General features: G+C 43.3%; 1 protein-coding gene and 1 long non-coding RNA gene across 5 annotated transcripts; one reads left to right on the top strand and one right to left on the bottom strand.

Annotated features, from left to right (window-relative positions):
• Nucleotides 1–478: 478 nt before the first annotated feature.
• Nucleotides 479–12136, bottom strand: zmp:0000000896 (caspase recruitment domain-containing protein 10). 4 transcript variants are annotated; one of them, XM_034593062.1, is made up of 24 exons: nucleotides 11811–12132; nucleotides 9887–10129; nucleotides 8672–8809; nucleotides 7757–7943; nucleotides 7470–7608; nucleotides 6412–6603; nucleotides 6184–6303; nucleotides 5740–5865; nucleotides 5317–5496; nucleotides 5143–5244; nucleotides 4733–4769; nucleotides 4607–4638; nucleotides 4434–4522; nucleotides 4291–4337; nucleotides 4060–4180; nucleotides 3533–3722; nucleotides 3183–3306; nucleotides 2815–3055; nucleotides 2523–2592; nucleotides 2329–2431; nucleotides 2067–2225; nucleotides 1850–1962; nucleotides 1518–1633; nucleotides 479–1124 (listed from the first exon to the last, which is right to left on the bottom strand). In XM_034593062.1, exons 1-24 carry the CDS (start codon nucleotides 11815–11817, stop codon nucleotides 917–919), a joined length of 3084 nt encoding a protein of 1027 aa, XP_034448953.1. In that variant the 5' UTR covers nucleotides 11818–12132; the 3' UTR covers nucleotides 479–916. The 4 variants fall into 4 exon arrangements, with proteins under 4 accessions (XP_034448953.1, XP_034448952.1, XP_034448950.1 ...); XM_034593061.1 differs by having other exon boundaries at nucleotides 3533–3710; nucleotides 4060–4114; nucleotides 6184–6603; nucleotides 11811–12136; XM_034593059.1 differs by having other exon boundaries at nucleotides 6184–6603; nucleotides 11811–12135.
• LOC117766300 lies at nucleotides 5109–5898 on the top strand. Its single transcript, XR_004614689.1, has 3 exons — nucleotides 5109–5238; nucleotides 5380–5537; nucleotides 5761–5898. It is a non-coding gene; the product is annotated as an uncharacterized LOC117766300 (long non-coding RNA).
• Nucleotides 12137–14069: the final 1933 nt, after the last annotated feature.

The raw sequence follows: 14069 nt of genomic DNA, 5'->3' as shown, positions 1-14069 counted from the left end.
CCTGCAGTCTTACAAGTTTTTCCTTTTAAAAAATGTGTTCATATAACTACAGTTATATCATCTGGATACTTACATTACATGATCTGAAATATTGATTTATGTCCTAAAGATTATAACAGCTTAAAAAGGTCAGTTTATACTCAAAATTCAAAGTGTGGATGAGAAGATTTTTACCCTCCCTACATCTGTTCCTACAACAAACAACAATCTCCTTCACTTGAGCCTTCATCCTCTCTGCGTCCTCACAGCTTCACTGTCTTCAAGATTCAAGATTCAAGATTCAAGAGTTTATTGTCATATGCAATGATTACATTAAGCAGTCGCTTGCAATGAAATTCTTGGGTCACAGGCTCTCTTATAGCAATGCTCATAATATTAGTAAAATAAGATAAAACAGAATATCAAAATTAAAATAGAAAATAAAATATATATATACACCTGAATAAAAAAAGAAAAACAAGAAAAAACAGTACTTCATGACTTCTGATGCATGTGCTGTAAAAGTTAGCACCTTGTGTGATCCTCAAATCTAATTTTGAAAGTGCATGTTTGTTATATATTATAACTTCACATGTTTGAGTTGAAAGAAAAAAGAAACAATACATAATTCATGCTGATTAAAAACAACTAATTGCAGATACGTCTGTGCTGAGAGAGAATTTAACTTTTTAAACTTTTAGACAATTTAGACAGTCCAGCTGGGCTAAATAGGTGTGAATTATGAAATGTCTGTTTATTTACATGCACATATGTCAGTTCCACTCACTTAGAATAGTAAGGAGATCTAACAGCAAATGTTAATCACTTATATTAATCCTCTCCAGAGACTTGACTGTGGTTTGCTGCCAGATTCTTTATTCAAAGACAGGAGAGTCTGGTTTGCACTTTGAATACTCAGCACACAGTCATCTCTCCTCTACTGCATTCTGTCCAGTTCCACCCATGCTACTGCTTTCTGCTGGCTCTGGATGGCGTTGCAAATGGCTTCCAGCAGCTCATCGGTGCAGCTCCAGGTGCTGGGCTCCAGGGTGTAGAAGAGCAGAGGCAGCGTCTCCAGCTGCAGCTCCTCGGCCTGGCACACCTCCTCCATCATGTTGTCCTCCCCACACCGTGGAAAAAACTTCCTGTTTCAAATGTTGGAGAAAACTAATAGTTAGATATTTAAAAAAGAGGTTGTTTTTGAATATTTGGAAGGTATGAACTAGATTTATCATCCTGCGGTTGTATGCCTCCACTAGCCGGGCTGCAGTTTTCAGTCTACATGTATTTTTTTTAGATTCATATGAGGTCACCCTGACCTTTGAACACTGAAATCTAATCAGTTAATCTTTGACTCCAAGTGACAAGCAACAAATTCCCTGAGGTAAGATGACACAATCACTAGGCAAAAAAAGTCACCGTGAACTTGAACTTTGCGTGTAAGTGTATAGTAAACCTGCATGAGCCTGAATGAAGTATTATTCTGTCTAATAAGGATCTGATGCATGCTTCCTGCTTGCAAATGAACGAGCACTTACCTCAGCTTCTTGTTTTTTTTGTTCTTGGGGCGGATGTGGATGACAATTGGGTAAATCCCTTGTCTCAGTAATCCCTCGACATTGGTCAGCCCCAGCTCCAACAGACAGTGCTTATCCTAAAACAGACACACAGGGAGATTCTTCATAATTCATAATAATTAGTTTAGTTTTACCACAGGCATCCTCTTTCTCCATATAAGTGAAGAAGTGACGCAGGTAATTGCTATGATTGTTTTTTTCCTTTCACTTACAAACACCCGTCACACTCTTCCCTGAAGGAGAAAGCTTGTTTGACCCTGTTCATTGAGATGAATGAGACAGTGATGTATTACCTGACTAATGACCTCCTGTATTGACTCCAGCCGTACGCCCAGAACCTGCTCTGGACTGCAGGAATCCAACCAGAACACGCTCTTGTCTTGTCTCTCTGACTCCTGGACGGGCTCTGCAAACCACAGGAAAGAGTAGAATGTGGTGGGCAAATGAGGAATTGTCAACATTTTTGTTTAGTTTAACAGTGTGTGTGTGTGAGTGTGTCTGTGTGTATACCTGGCGGACAGGTGTTGAAGCTCAGACCAGAAGTCGCTGGCTGCAGCAGCCGCTCTATGAGACCACGAGAGAGCAGAGAGGGGGAGAAGATCACCGGCCTCTTGGTCTGAACCTGCACCGGCTGCACTAAACTATAAGGGATCAAGTGCTCGTCGTGACCTGAGGGGACACATGCAGATACGTGCACATTAATACAGAGTGAAATATGACTCATCACACAGATTTGGTGTCACTCTTTGAGAACACGGCACCCGGGTCTTACGTTTGCTGAGTGTGTAGAAGACCTGCTGTGAGGAACCAATCCCACGACAGCTGGGGTTCACCGCTTTGACCAGTCGTACACGGCCGCACGCTTTCTTTGAGAACTGAGTGTAGGAATAAAACATGTAATGGTTTGGTTAACTGTGGGAGCCCGTTGTGTAAGAGTCTGGATACTTGCTGTTCATGCAGACTTACCATCTTCTTCTTGAAATCCTTTTGCTCCAGGGCCATTTTTCGGAGCCTCACAAGTAACAGCTGTTGTGCCCTGATATGGAAAATAGTGCAATTCAGGATATTTACTCCAATCTACATAATTCAAATATGTTGCCCGGGGCTTATTTTTTAACATAAATATACACTACACCCAATTATCTAAATCAGGCTAATATTAGTTTTTCAGAGCTATAGAGTCAATATTTCTCACAGGCCAGAATTTGAGGCGTTTTTAGAATAATCCAACAGTCAAATCGAGGTCTGATTGACATACCTGTTATAGTTGGGCATGGATCCTGCCTGCAGGGGCATGGCTGTGTGTGGGTCCACGAGTGAACAGCTCCAGTGGTATTTCCCATTGTACCTCGTGTCTGTGACGTGTATGATGTCATCACAGGCCACGCTCAGAGACGACGGGTCACCGTCAGCTTCCATATTCAGATTGACACGCACGTAGAAGGAGTCGGCGCCCATAAACGTTGACGACTGGAGCTGGGAGCACAGCTTGGAGTAAGCTGAAGACAGGAAGCAGAGAAGAGGACGCTTTAGTCTCTTCTGTCGGAGATGTGAGTTAATATAACTTCTTAAAAAGACAGTATTAAAGTTTTATATTATTTCTTCATTTCTTTGATATAGACTCACCCTCTGGGTTGCTCTGGTGTTTGAGTGTCGAGGCCTCAGTCCACCACTGCAGGGAGAAGTGGGCGACCTCAGCAGTGCACTGGCTGAGCTGGACGCTGCCCCCCCCGAACAGAACCCGCTCCAGCTGGACGACACGAGGAGAGAAAACTGGATGTTACAACCGTATCTTCTTCCAGTGCATCTTTCATCTTCCATCTCACTTGGACATGTTTTTCATTTCATTTCCCTTCACTTGCAAAAATGCACATCTGCAGACTGTTTGTCCCAAGAATACAAAAATCTTCATGCAGCTCACAATAACACATACAGTCGTCACACATGATTAATTCAGCATGTACACACACACACACCTCCAGCAGCTCACTGCCCTCCTTCAGTCCACACTGCTCAGCCGAGGAACCGGCTCTCACGTGGCTCACAAAGATCCCCATCTGGTTTCCGCCAACTATCTTGATGCCATCAGCCAGACTGGCACTTCCGAGCTCCCGCGAGGGGGGGGGACTTGAAGATGGCGAGCGAGGGGTTATCCCTCTTATAACCCTGATTTCAATGGAAAATAATGGAAGAATGTGGTTTGGGTCAGAGAAGTATCCATTGAATTTTAGTTAATAATGTGACCTCAGCAGAAGGTATAAAACAATATTCCCTTTCCCTTGGGCTCACTCTCATGTATTTGAATGTGTTGTGAGTCCATCGAAAGATGTTGAATAAAACCACAGAAAGTGTTATCGGCAGGATCACTCGTACGAGAGGATGTCTGGACCTCAACGCTGACCGTGCACGGCTAGTGAAATGAATCCTCAGTGTTATCGCAAAGGTGCTCGATGCTGCTGTGAACATTTAACAAGTGACAGAAGTCAATGCTTTGAGGCTGCACCTGGGAACAGTGAGACTGGGCTGGTGTGAGGAGGCTGACGGCAGGTTGACCAGGTCAGGGGGGAAGAGATGAGAGTGAAGCGAGTTCCGGGAATCCCACAGGGAAGGTTCAGTCTGCTCACCTGAAAAAGTCACATGGAGACAAAACCAAACCTGAGCCACAGTTTGTTTCTGCTGCAGAGGAGACACTCACGGTCGCTTCATATAAAAAACATGTCAGAAACAAATTTACCTGTAATATTCTCATTGTCATCACTGCCCCACGAGTCCAAGTCAAACCTTTGCAGAGCAGAAAAATCAAGTTATTACGTTATTACGCAAGAATAAGAAAGAGCTGGAAATGTGTATTGACAAGTTTACGGCTGATCCACTCACTCTGTGTTGACTCTTCGGTTGATGGAGTTCATACAAGGAGGGAAGGGGAATGTGGAGAGACGGTTTATTTCCTTTTCATTGTCGTCTGCCTGAGGATAGAAGTAAATAAAGTGTGTCTTTTGTTCCTTATTTCTTTCCTGTGTTCATGAGTGAGTCGATCTTTTATTACTCACCGACCACAGGACATTCTCCTCTGAATTGGAATCTGTGGAGGAGCAGAAAGCAAAGAAGATATATGTTTAAAATGTTCATTCTTTCTCAAAGAAATCATCTTCCAGCTGCCGGTGAACACAACTTACCCTCTGAGTTTTCATTGGTTTGTCCTCTAGATGGCGTCTGTGGCACAGGAAGGAGGAGTTAATATAGTGGGACCTCAAAGCTGCTGAGAGGTGTTGTGCAGGAACAAACTCGCAAAGAGTTGCATAACGATGTATCACAACATCCCATAATCCCCGCTACAATAGACCTAGCTGTAGAAATTCCCCTTGCAGTCAAAAAAGCTACATTCCTTGCATAGCATCATAACAACATGAGAGAACACATTAGTGCTGCACACAGCACCTGGGGCCTGTGGAAATTATGCCTCACAGAAAGCAAAGAAGCAGCCACAGCTCTTATGATTGACAGCAGCACTTCACTCCTACAGCGAGAAGCACTGATTCGGATTAAAATCAGTACGAGGACCGTGTTGTGGAAACGCAGCGCTGACCTTTCGCAGCCGGTGGGTGCTGTTGATCCGGGGGCTGAGGTCCAGGCCGAGGGAGCAGCAGGGGCCATAGCACTGGTCCTCACTGCACAGAGACAGGTGGGACTGGGGAGAAGGGTTTGCATTAAATACTCTGTGGTTACAGTGTAAATCGTCGGACTCTTAACGTGAACTCACACAGTGCAGACAGTTGTCGCTCTGCTGCATTTGCTCATGGCCCCTCTCCCTCTCGATCTCCAGCTCCCCCTGCTGCTGCTCCAGGTTGGCCTGCAGCTCCGCAATGCGTTTACGCAGCCGGTTCTTATCCAGCAGACAGTCGGTGTACTCCAGCTGCAGGCTGTCACGGCTCCGCAAGGCCTGGAACAAAAAGCACGGAAGTTAACATGACACATGCTGATGTGGGGGAAATGAAATCTGCAGCAGACTAAACACTGACGGGCTCAACTGTAACCGAGCTAACTACAAAATACACAACTGCCTCCACAGACTGTAATCATGCAGATGGTTACACACAGGGGCGTTTAAAGGGACAGGCTAAAGGGTCCTGAGGGTCCCTACATCAAATTAGGAGTTTAAAGGTAGAGCTGGTTTCACACTGACCTGGTCTCTCTCCTTCTCCAGTTCCATGATCTGGTTGAAGTAGGATACGCTCCTCTTCTGCTCAGTGTCCCAGTCCAGATGGAGAGTCCTCAGTTTCAGCTTTAGCTGCTCACACTGCGACTCCAGCTGCAAAAACATGAACGATAATGAAAACAACCCCTATTTGCATTATCTCTACCACTTATCCTTTGAGGGTCATGGGGGGAGGTGAGCAGGGAGGGGTACATCATGGACTATGATCTATTTATTTAGTCTCTATTGAACCTAAACCCAATCTGCATGTCTTTGAACTGTGGGAGGAAGCCGGAGTCCCCGCAGAAAACCCATGAAGACACAGGTAGAAAATGCAAACTCCACACAGAAAGACCGGGATCCTGAGGGAACTATCAAAATTTGATTAAAGATGATATGTATCATGTGTAGTTTGATGAGTAATCTGATTACCTTGTCCCTGTACTCCTCAGAGCTCTGCACCTCTCCCTGGAGTCGAGTGATGATATCGCAGAGCTCCTGCCTCTGCTCTGTGGCCTCCCTGCGGTCCTGCTGCAGGATATCCATCAGAGCCTGAGGTAAACAATAGAAACCACATTTATACAAAGTAAAAAAAAAAGAAAACACTATCAGAAGATGAGAAATCTTTAAGGACAAATCACAAATTTGAGAAAAACCTACGATGACTCCATTGGCAGGAGCCGAGTCCTTCGTCTGAGTCTCTGTGCTCTGGGCTCGGTGCGGCGGCTTCTCTGGTAAAACAGGCGGAGAAGCATTGACTCCATTAGAGTTTTTTTTGACTGGCGCAGAGTTCTCCACTGCTCCGAGGGTTTGGTTGTCTGCCTCTGTCAACCTGGACTTTAGCTTCTCTACCTGGATGGAGACAGAGCAAATAAAGACTTAACCTGACACAGACATTGTTTTTGCTGCTGTAAAGTATGTTTCAAATGCAGGAAAATACCTAACAGGCTCTGAATTATAAATAAAAAGGCTTAAGCCTAAAGTTGAACGTGTTTTTGCCATTAGTACCAGTGCTTTTATTCTTTTTTATTTGTTTTCTTGTAATGCCATCTTGTTTTTATGGCTTTAACGTGATTCTGTCTTCTCATTGCTTTTATTTATTCATTGTGTGAATGCATTTTTGTGATTTCTGAGTATCCTGTGTCTGTCTACGCACTTTGTTAACTCTCTTTTTAGTTAAGCATAAAATAAACCACAAATATTTACAGGTATTCAGAGCCAAGTGGTTCAGTGGCAGGGTCGACATGTTGTGACAGCGCACAAGCTAAATAAAACAGGAGGCTGATAGCATCTACACAGATGGTCTGAAATACGGGTTGTTTGGTACGTGTTGCAGTTGCATGCCCGCTGACGTTCCACTTTAAAGGATCATGGGCACTGCTGCTGTATTTGCTGCCCAGACATGCAGAAAATAAACATTTATCTTCCTCTCACCCTCAGTTTAATAACACTTAAAAATATCTCTCCCTGTCTCTGCATGAAATCCCCGAAACTATTTTCTAACAAACTATTTCTCAGAAATGTCTGTTGAGTAACAAGCACCAGCCACAACAGTTAGAGCCTGTGTCAGAGTTTCTCAGTAATGAACTGTGGTAATCTTTCCCGTAGTTTTTCATTCTTAAAAAAAACCAATCACCCAACAAACGAATGGACGGGGGTGAAAACATAACCTCCTTGGCAGAGGTCTGTTTTTGCCCCCCCGCTGCAGACCGACCTACCTGCCTCAGCAGTTCTCTCTCTCGGGTCGAGGCCTTCCCTTGCTCCTCTAAGGCCCTGGAGTATTTCACAGCCTGCTCCAGGTGTCTGTCCTTCAGGTTTCCCAGCTCCTTGCTGGCCGACTCCAAGTCCTGACGCAGCCTTCACATCACACAACATCCAGAGGACACATTCTTACTATTTCTCATTGATTACGTTGGTAGAAAGACACTAGAAACAACATATGGATGAATGGTTTTCTTTCTTCCTTCTTCAACTCCAAAGAGCAGGATTCAAACTTGGAACCAACCTCTCCAGTTGCAGTTTATTCCAACGTAACTCCTGCGCTTTGCGTTCGGCGCAGCCTCGTTCGTCCTCCGCCATCCGGCAGCGCTGGGACATGCGGCGCTCACACATGCGGCTGTTTCGAAGCTGCTCCCTCAGTTTACGCACCTCCAGGAGCAGAAACTGGGTCAAACCCTCTGGACCTTCCTCATCTGGGGAGAGAGGCAGGTGGAGGAGGTTACTGGTTAATGTATGGAGATGGTAAACATGAATATACGTCTGACTCCTCACTGTGGATAACCTGAAACACTGTGTGCATCCTTTGTGGGAGCAGAGATCTCTACGGTTGTTTCTCACATCTTCTGATCTTTGTCTCAGAGGCCGTTATCAGACAGCCTTCATTATACTGTGTTTATATAACATGCACTATAGTCATTAGATGGACTTGAGCATGATTATAACTTTATCATAGAACAGCGTGTTCGAGCACTTAACGACTAACTTATTTCTTTTTAGCCTCCGTCTCATTAGTGTTTGCTATGTAACGTTTAAATATAAACCTTTTCTCCATTCACAGTTCTATATCTTGGCTCTAAGTGTTTTTAAATGTGTGCCAGTAAAGAGCCATTCACACAATTATCCACGTAGACGTCCAGCAAACAGCTTTTCATTATGCAATCATTAGCACACATTCTTGTTGGTTGCATTTTGATAACATACAAAAATATTCCATTGTAGAACGTGGAGAATCACGACAGAAACACTTGAGAGAAAGTCCTTTTTCCCATCAAATCAAAATAAGTTTTATTCACTGACAGACAGACGGATGGACGGACGGACGGACGGACGGACGGACGGACGGACGGACGGACAGACAGACAGACAGACAGACAGACAGACAGACAGACAGACAGACAGACAGACAGACATCCCTACTTACCCAGTATGAGGGAGCATCGATGTGTGGGCTGCTCCCCGGTCAGCTGCGTGTACTGCTCCGGGTGGTAAAACTCAAGCGACTCCATGAAGGCCTGAATTCCTCGGTGGCCCTGACCCCGGAGAATGTCCAGGAGACGACCTGTTCAACAAGAGACAAAAAACATGCTCAGAACTAGAATTACCGCCCTGCAGATGTAGGGGCAGGATTCGTTTTGTGAGGCTGCTGTGGCCTTTGACCTTCAAGCACCCAAAATCTAAGTTCAGAGAGGTGAGACAGCTCCTCAGTTTTCAGTGTGTTCAAGATGCAATGTGGGAAAAAGGAAAACTCCTCTACTGGTGAAGGGAAAGGAGTCAATCGCTCCTTTTAAATCGGGTTTAGCCGAATAAAAAGAAAACCTGCGTATACTCACTAATTTCAGTGTAAAGGAGATACAACTGAACATTTGTGCCAAATTTGAAAGGATTCTCTCCTTGTGTCCTTAAAATAACCTGTTCACTAGAAGTAGAGTTTTTAAGGTCCCAGTGACCTTGACCTTTGACCTTCAACCACCACTCCATCAGTTCATCCGCTAGTTCACGTTCACAACCTACAAACATGATGCCTCCTGCGTCTGGCTGCCACTGGTGTGGAGGAATAAAAACTTTGATAATTCTTTACCGGACACAAAGCAGCAATAAACTCTCGTGTCAGAGTTTTGGTTCTGTAAACCATCACATCTGAAACAGAGAAACCACAGAACAGATTCCTCTTTGATCCGAGAGTCTTTCCCTCTTATGTCGGTATTTCAAACATGGACATGATATGAACGAGCATTAGCTCAGTCACTGGCAAAGAAACGACGCTGAACCAGCTGCTCGTCCTCATCCTGTCTTTAACGTCTCTCCTTCGTCTTTTTCTTCTTTCGCTCCTTCACACTCCCCTCTACTTACAGTCGTCTTTCATCTTGCTCCTGCAACATTCATCTTCACCACACGTTCCTCTCTGACAACCTGCTACACGATCATTCAAACATAATGTCACTTCTTTAGGTGCCACGTAAAGAGTCTTGTACTGAGATTGTAGATTTGTTTCCTGTCCTCTTCCCTTATCTATCTATCTATCTATCTATCTATCTATCTATCTATCTATCTTGTTTTTAGGACACCATCACGACCTGTCCCTTTGACCTCTTACAGGATCTTTGCTTCATTAAACCTGAAATCCTCTTCCTCTCACCGGCCTTGCTGATGCGCAGCGGGTACTGTGTGGAGTTGAGCACCTCGTCCTCATCCTGCTCGTCGATGACCTTGCACTGCCGCAGGTACGGCGTGACTTTAGCCGGGTTCAGGATGCGCGTGAGCTTGTGTCTCACTCCTTCCACGCGATCCCACAGCTCCTCGCAGCGCTCCTCCGTCCAGGGGGCCGAAGAGCGCACCTCCTCTGGAGCCATGTCCCCATCATACATCCAAACTGTGACACCTGCAGGAGAAGAGCCGAGTCCAAAGATGAGATGTCAGGAAGAACAATACTTTGAAGGGACACACTTTGTTTTTACTGATAAATCTTATCAGTGAAGAAATGAGAAGATGCTCCAGACTGGAAACTGTCCAATGCATTTTAAGAGATTTAACCCCTATAACATAAGATTCTGACAAATAAACTGAATTTAACTTGAAGACCACAGATACGGTGTTTGAATCTAAATCAGGTAACAGCCAATACATGTTTGCATGAATGAACGAGTGTGGTAGCAGTGGCTTTCGGTGTTATTTTAATTGTCGTAGAGCAAAGGGTCTGATGTTATGAGGGTCATAAACGGGTGGGAAAGACACTTTGTGGGCGGGTGGCTCAGAGCCCAGGAATGACAATACCGGCATGACTCATTCCAAAAAACACAGAAGGGGACGACAGACAAAGACTTTTCTTGGTCCCATTCACTTGACACTGGAGGAGACGGAGAGAAAGTGAGTAAACCGGACACTGCAGGAGTCAGAGTCCTGGGTTATAACAAAATACCACCTTTCCAAATCAACAACACAAGGCCCCCCCCCCCCCCCCCCCCCCCAAAAAAAAGCTGAGCCCCGGTCTCATTTCTGTTGGTTTAACAGACGTAGTGAGTCTGTTATCATCACTGAGGAAGCCAGGTCACACACCCATTTCCCTGCAGCTGGAATGCAGTTTCATTTCCTTAATAATTCCATGTTTTCTGAATGTTAAGAATATGCAAACACATCTGGGCTCGTAACAGTGATCACATTTAAATTAAAATCAAAAGAAGCCATCGAGGAAGTTAAAATGAAAATGACCCTACGAGTATTTAACCCCAGTATCTGTACGGAGAGGGAGTTTCTGCAGCTCCAGGCCAACGGGCAAGTCGGGGCAGGTCTGCTCTGGAATCTCACTCACTACCTTCAAACAGTGTATTGAGACCTTGTTGATTGCCTCTTCACTCCCACGCCTGACACTCAAGGCAGCAGAAAACACTCCCCTAACGATGACATGTATTTTTACTCCACCACCACCTTGTCCTAGAAAGTTACTCATAGCACCTACGCAAAACGAAAGTTACAAATATATGAAAAACACAATTCCAACAAGATGAACGTCAAAAGCTGTTTATCAGAAGGTTCTGCAGAATGTTGACACAATACGATATCATTGAATGTCATTTCTCACACAGGTACAGTGTGTGATGATTCAGCTCCGACTGTTTTTAATCTCTACAAGGTTGTTTCCAAACTGTGTGTAGCATTAACACAATATTAAAAATGTACAATTAGTTTTTGCAAATTTACCAGGACTTTAGATTACGGTGTTGAATGTTTTGAGAAATATTGCAGCAATGAGCAAAATCAAAAAGAAAAATATATTACAAAAGAAAAGAACTCGAATTATGGTTTTCAAAAGTAATATCACCAATAATCACATGGTCACAGGATCCTTTATATGGAGAGGAAAGAAGAAGACATTATAATGGAGACCCACATGACTTCATTTTGTTGACCCAGGGATAATCTGATGTTTACCAGTGTAAAGACCTGCTGCCTTATAAGGTGCAGTTTAACAGTAGTGCCTGATTGATAGAGCAGCTGCTGGTCTGTACCGTATCTCCTCAGCTAAATGTGCCCTAACTTTTGAAAGTCAGAAAACAGTGACTTACCGCTCATGTCTCCGACCTGCGTGGATCTCCCGTGACAACGACTGCGTGTGAACCTCAGTGTGGTCAAGTCCTCACATCCCGCTCCGCTCCACGGACCAAGTGAGACTGAGGAGGAAAGAGGGCACGAGAGAGTGGGCGCCACCTGACGGGAAAACCCGGAGAGCGCGCAGCTCCACCTTTACGCACGCAGCTACTCCACCCTCAGTCAACAGCAGGCGGCCAATCAGTGGCCGGGAGAGAGAAAACAATCCACACTTATCACTTCACCACTTCGACAGAGCGATGACCCCGTTATCCAGCCTCCAGCCACTGGGTCAAATACTTTAGATAGAGTCCTCCAGCACTAGAGGGCGCTTTCAACCAAGGAGTGACCACACAGGCTATAAACAACCATTAAACTCAATGAAAAGTTCCAATACTATTAAACTGAATGAAAAAGCTCCTATACTATTAAACTAAATATAAAGTTTCAATACTATTAAACTAAATATAAAGTTCCAATACTATTAAACTGAATGAAAAAGCTCCTATACTATTAAACTAAATAAAACGTTCCACTACTATTAAACTAAATATAAAGTTTCGATACTATTAAACTGAATGAAAAGTTCCAATATTATTAAAATGTATAAAAAAGTTCCAATACTATTAAACTAAATATAAAGTTTCAATACTGTTAAACTGAATGAAAAAGTTCCAATATTATTAAAATGTATAAAAAAGTTCCACTACTATTAAACTAAATATAAAGTTTCACTACTATTAAACTAAATATAAAGTTTCACTACTATTAAACTAAATATAAAGTTTCAATACTATTAAACTAAATATAAAGTTTCACTACTATCAAACTAAATATAAAGTTTCGATACTATTAAACTGAATGAAAAGTTCTGATCATGTTAAACTGATTAAAAAGCTCCAATACTGTTAAACAGAATAAAAGGTTTCACAACTATTAAACTAACTGAAAAAGTTCCAATACTATTAAATAGAATACAAAGTTTAAAAGAAAATACAAAGTTTCAGGTAAACACCGGATTGAAAAAGTTTCCCTTGCTCACCCGCAGAACTTTTTGCTTGATGTCAGAATGGAGGCTGATGACACAATAGAGAAAATGACTGAACTGAGTGACTCACTTTCCAGTTGTTTGACTGCAGTCGAGCAGAAAACAGCCTCTCAGGTTGTTAAAGTGCTGATGAGCTTGGTGATGTCAGACTCTCGGGTGTGGAAGGGAGCAGGTTAGTCACCAGCGCTCCCAGGAGAAACCCAGTGGACCTCATCAAAACCCAGTGAGTTTCATACTTACAGTTATATATATATATATATATATATATATATATATATATATATTATTTCTAGTAGATTGTAAACTCTCCTGCACCTCCCCCAGGATGTCTGTTGTAATTGGAGAATCAAGCTCAATATTTTTTCTCAGCTGACTCACACTGGTGACGTCAGTAAAACGATCACTTCACTCATAACTTCCTGACGGGTTCCAGAGAATCAGATTTAAAAAAGTTCCAAAACATTTAATGATGATGCAGTCATGCTCAAAAACCCATAGCAACAAATAATAGAGATGAACGTCCTGTTAAAGAAAAAAGGAAAAGTGACGTTGTTTTGTGTCACGTGAAATAATGTACAAATTAGTGTATAATACAAATAAATCATTGGTTTATTAAGTATATTTATATGTTTAAATGTACACTTAATATTTTAAACGATAAAACAAGTGGGTGGATAGTTCTCTCTCTATTAAATGGTGCTGTTGCCATTAACAAGATGATCACGTCTATAAGTATCACTTTTATTATTCTCATTATAACAACCAGTCTCTCCCTCTCTTCTCCTTCCTCTCCTCTCTCCCCCTCTCTTCTCTCTCTCTCTCCTCTCTCTCTCCCTCTCTTCTCCTTCCTCTCCTCTCTCCCCCTCTCTTCTCTCTCTCTCTCCTCTCTCTCTCCCTCTCTTCTCCTTCCTCTCCTCTCTCCCCCTCTCTTCTCTCTCTCTCCCTCTCTTCTCCTTCCTCTCCTCTCTCCCCCTCTCTTATCTCTCTCTCTCTTCTCTCCCTCCTTTTTCACTTATCTCCTCAAGCGGTCGATGCAGATTGCCACCCACATTGAGTTTGGTTTCTCTGGAGTTTTGACTACAAAATCTTTATCGCAGATCAACCAGGTAGGATGAGCGTAAACCACTAAGTTTATAACGTCACCAAAATCCTTGCTTAATAAAAATATGTATGTACATCTGAGATTTTA

This window comes from Hippoglossus hippoglossus, chromosome 8 (genome assembly GCF_009819705.1).
Source record: "Hippoglossus hippoglossus isolate fHipHip1 chromosome 8, fHipHip1.pri, whole genome shotgun sequence".
Lineage (NCBI taxonomy): Eukaryota > Metazoa > Chordata > Actinopteri > Pleuronectiformes > Pleuronectidae > Hippoglossus > Hippoglossus hippoglossus.
The sequence above is the reverse complement of the archived record's forward strand: the minus strand, read 5'-3'. Positions and strand labels throughout refer to the sequence as shown.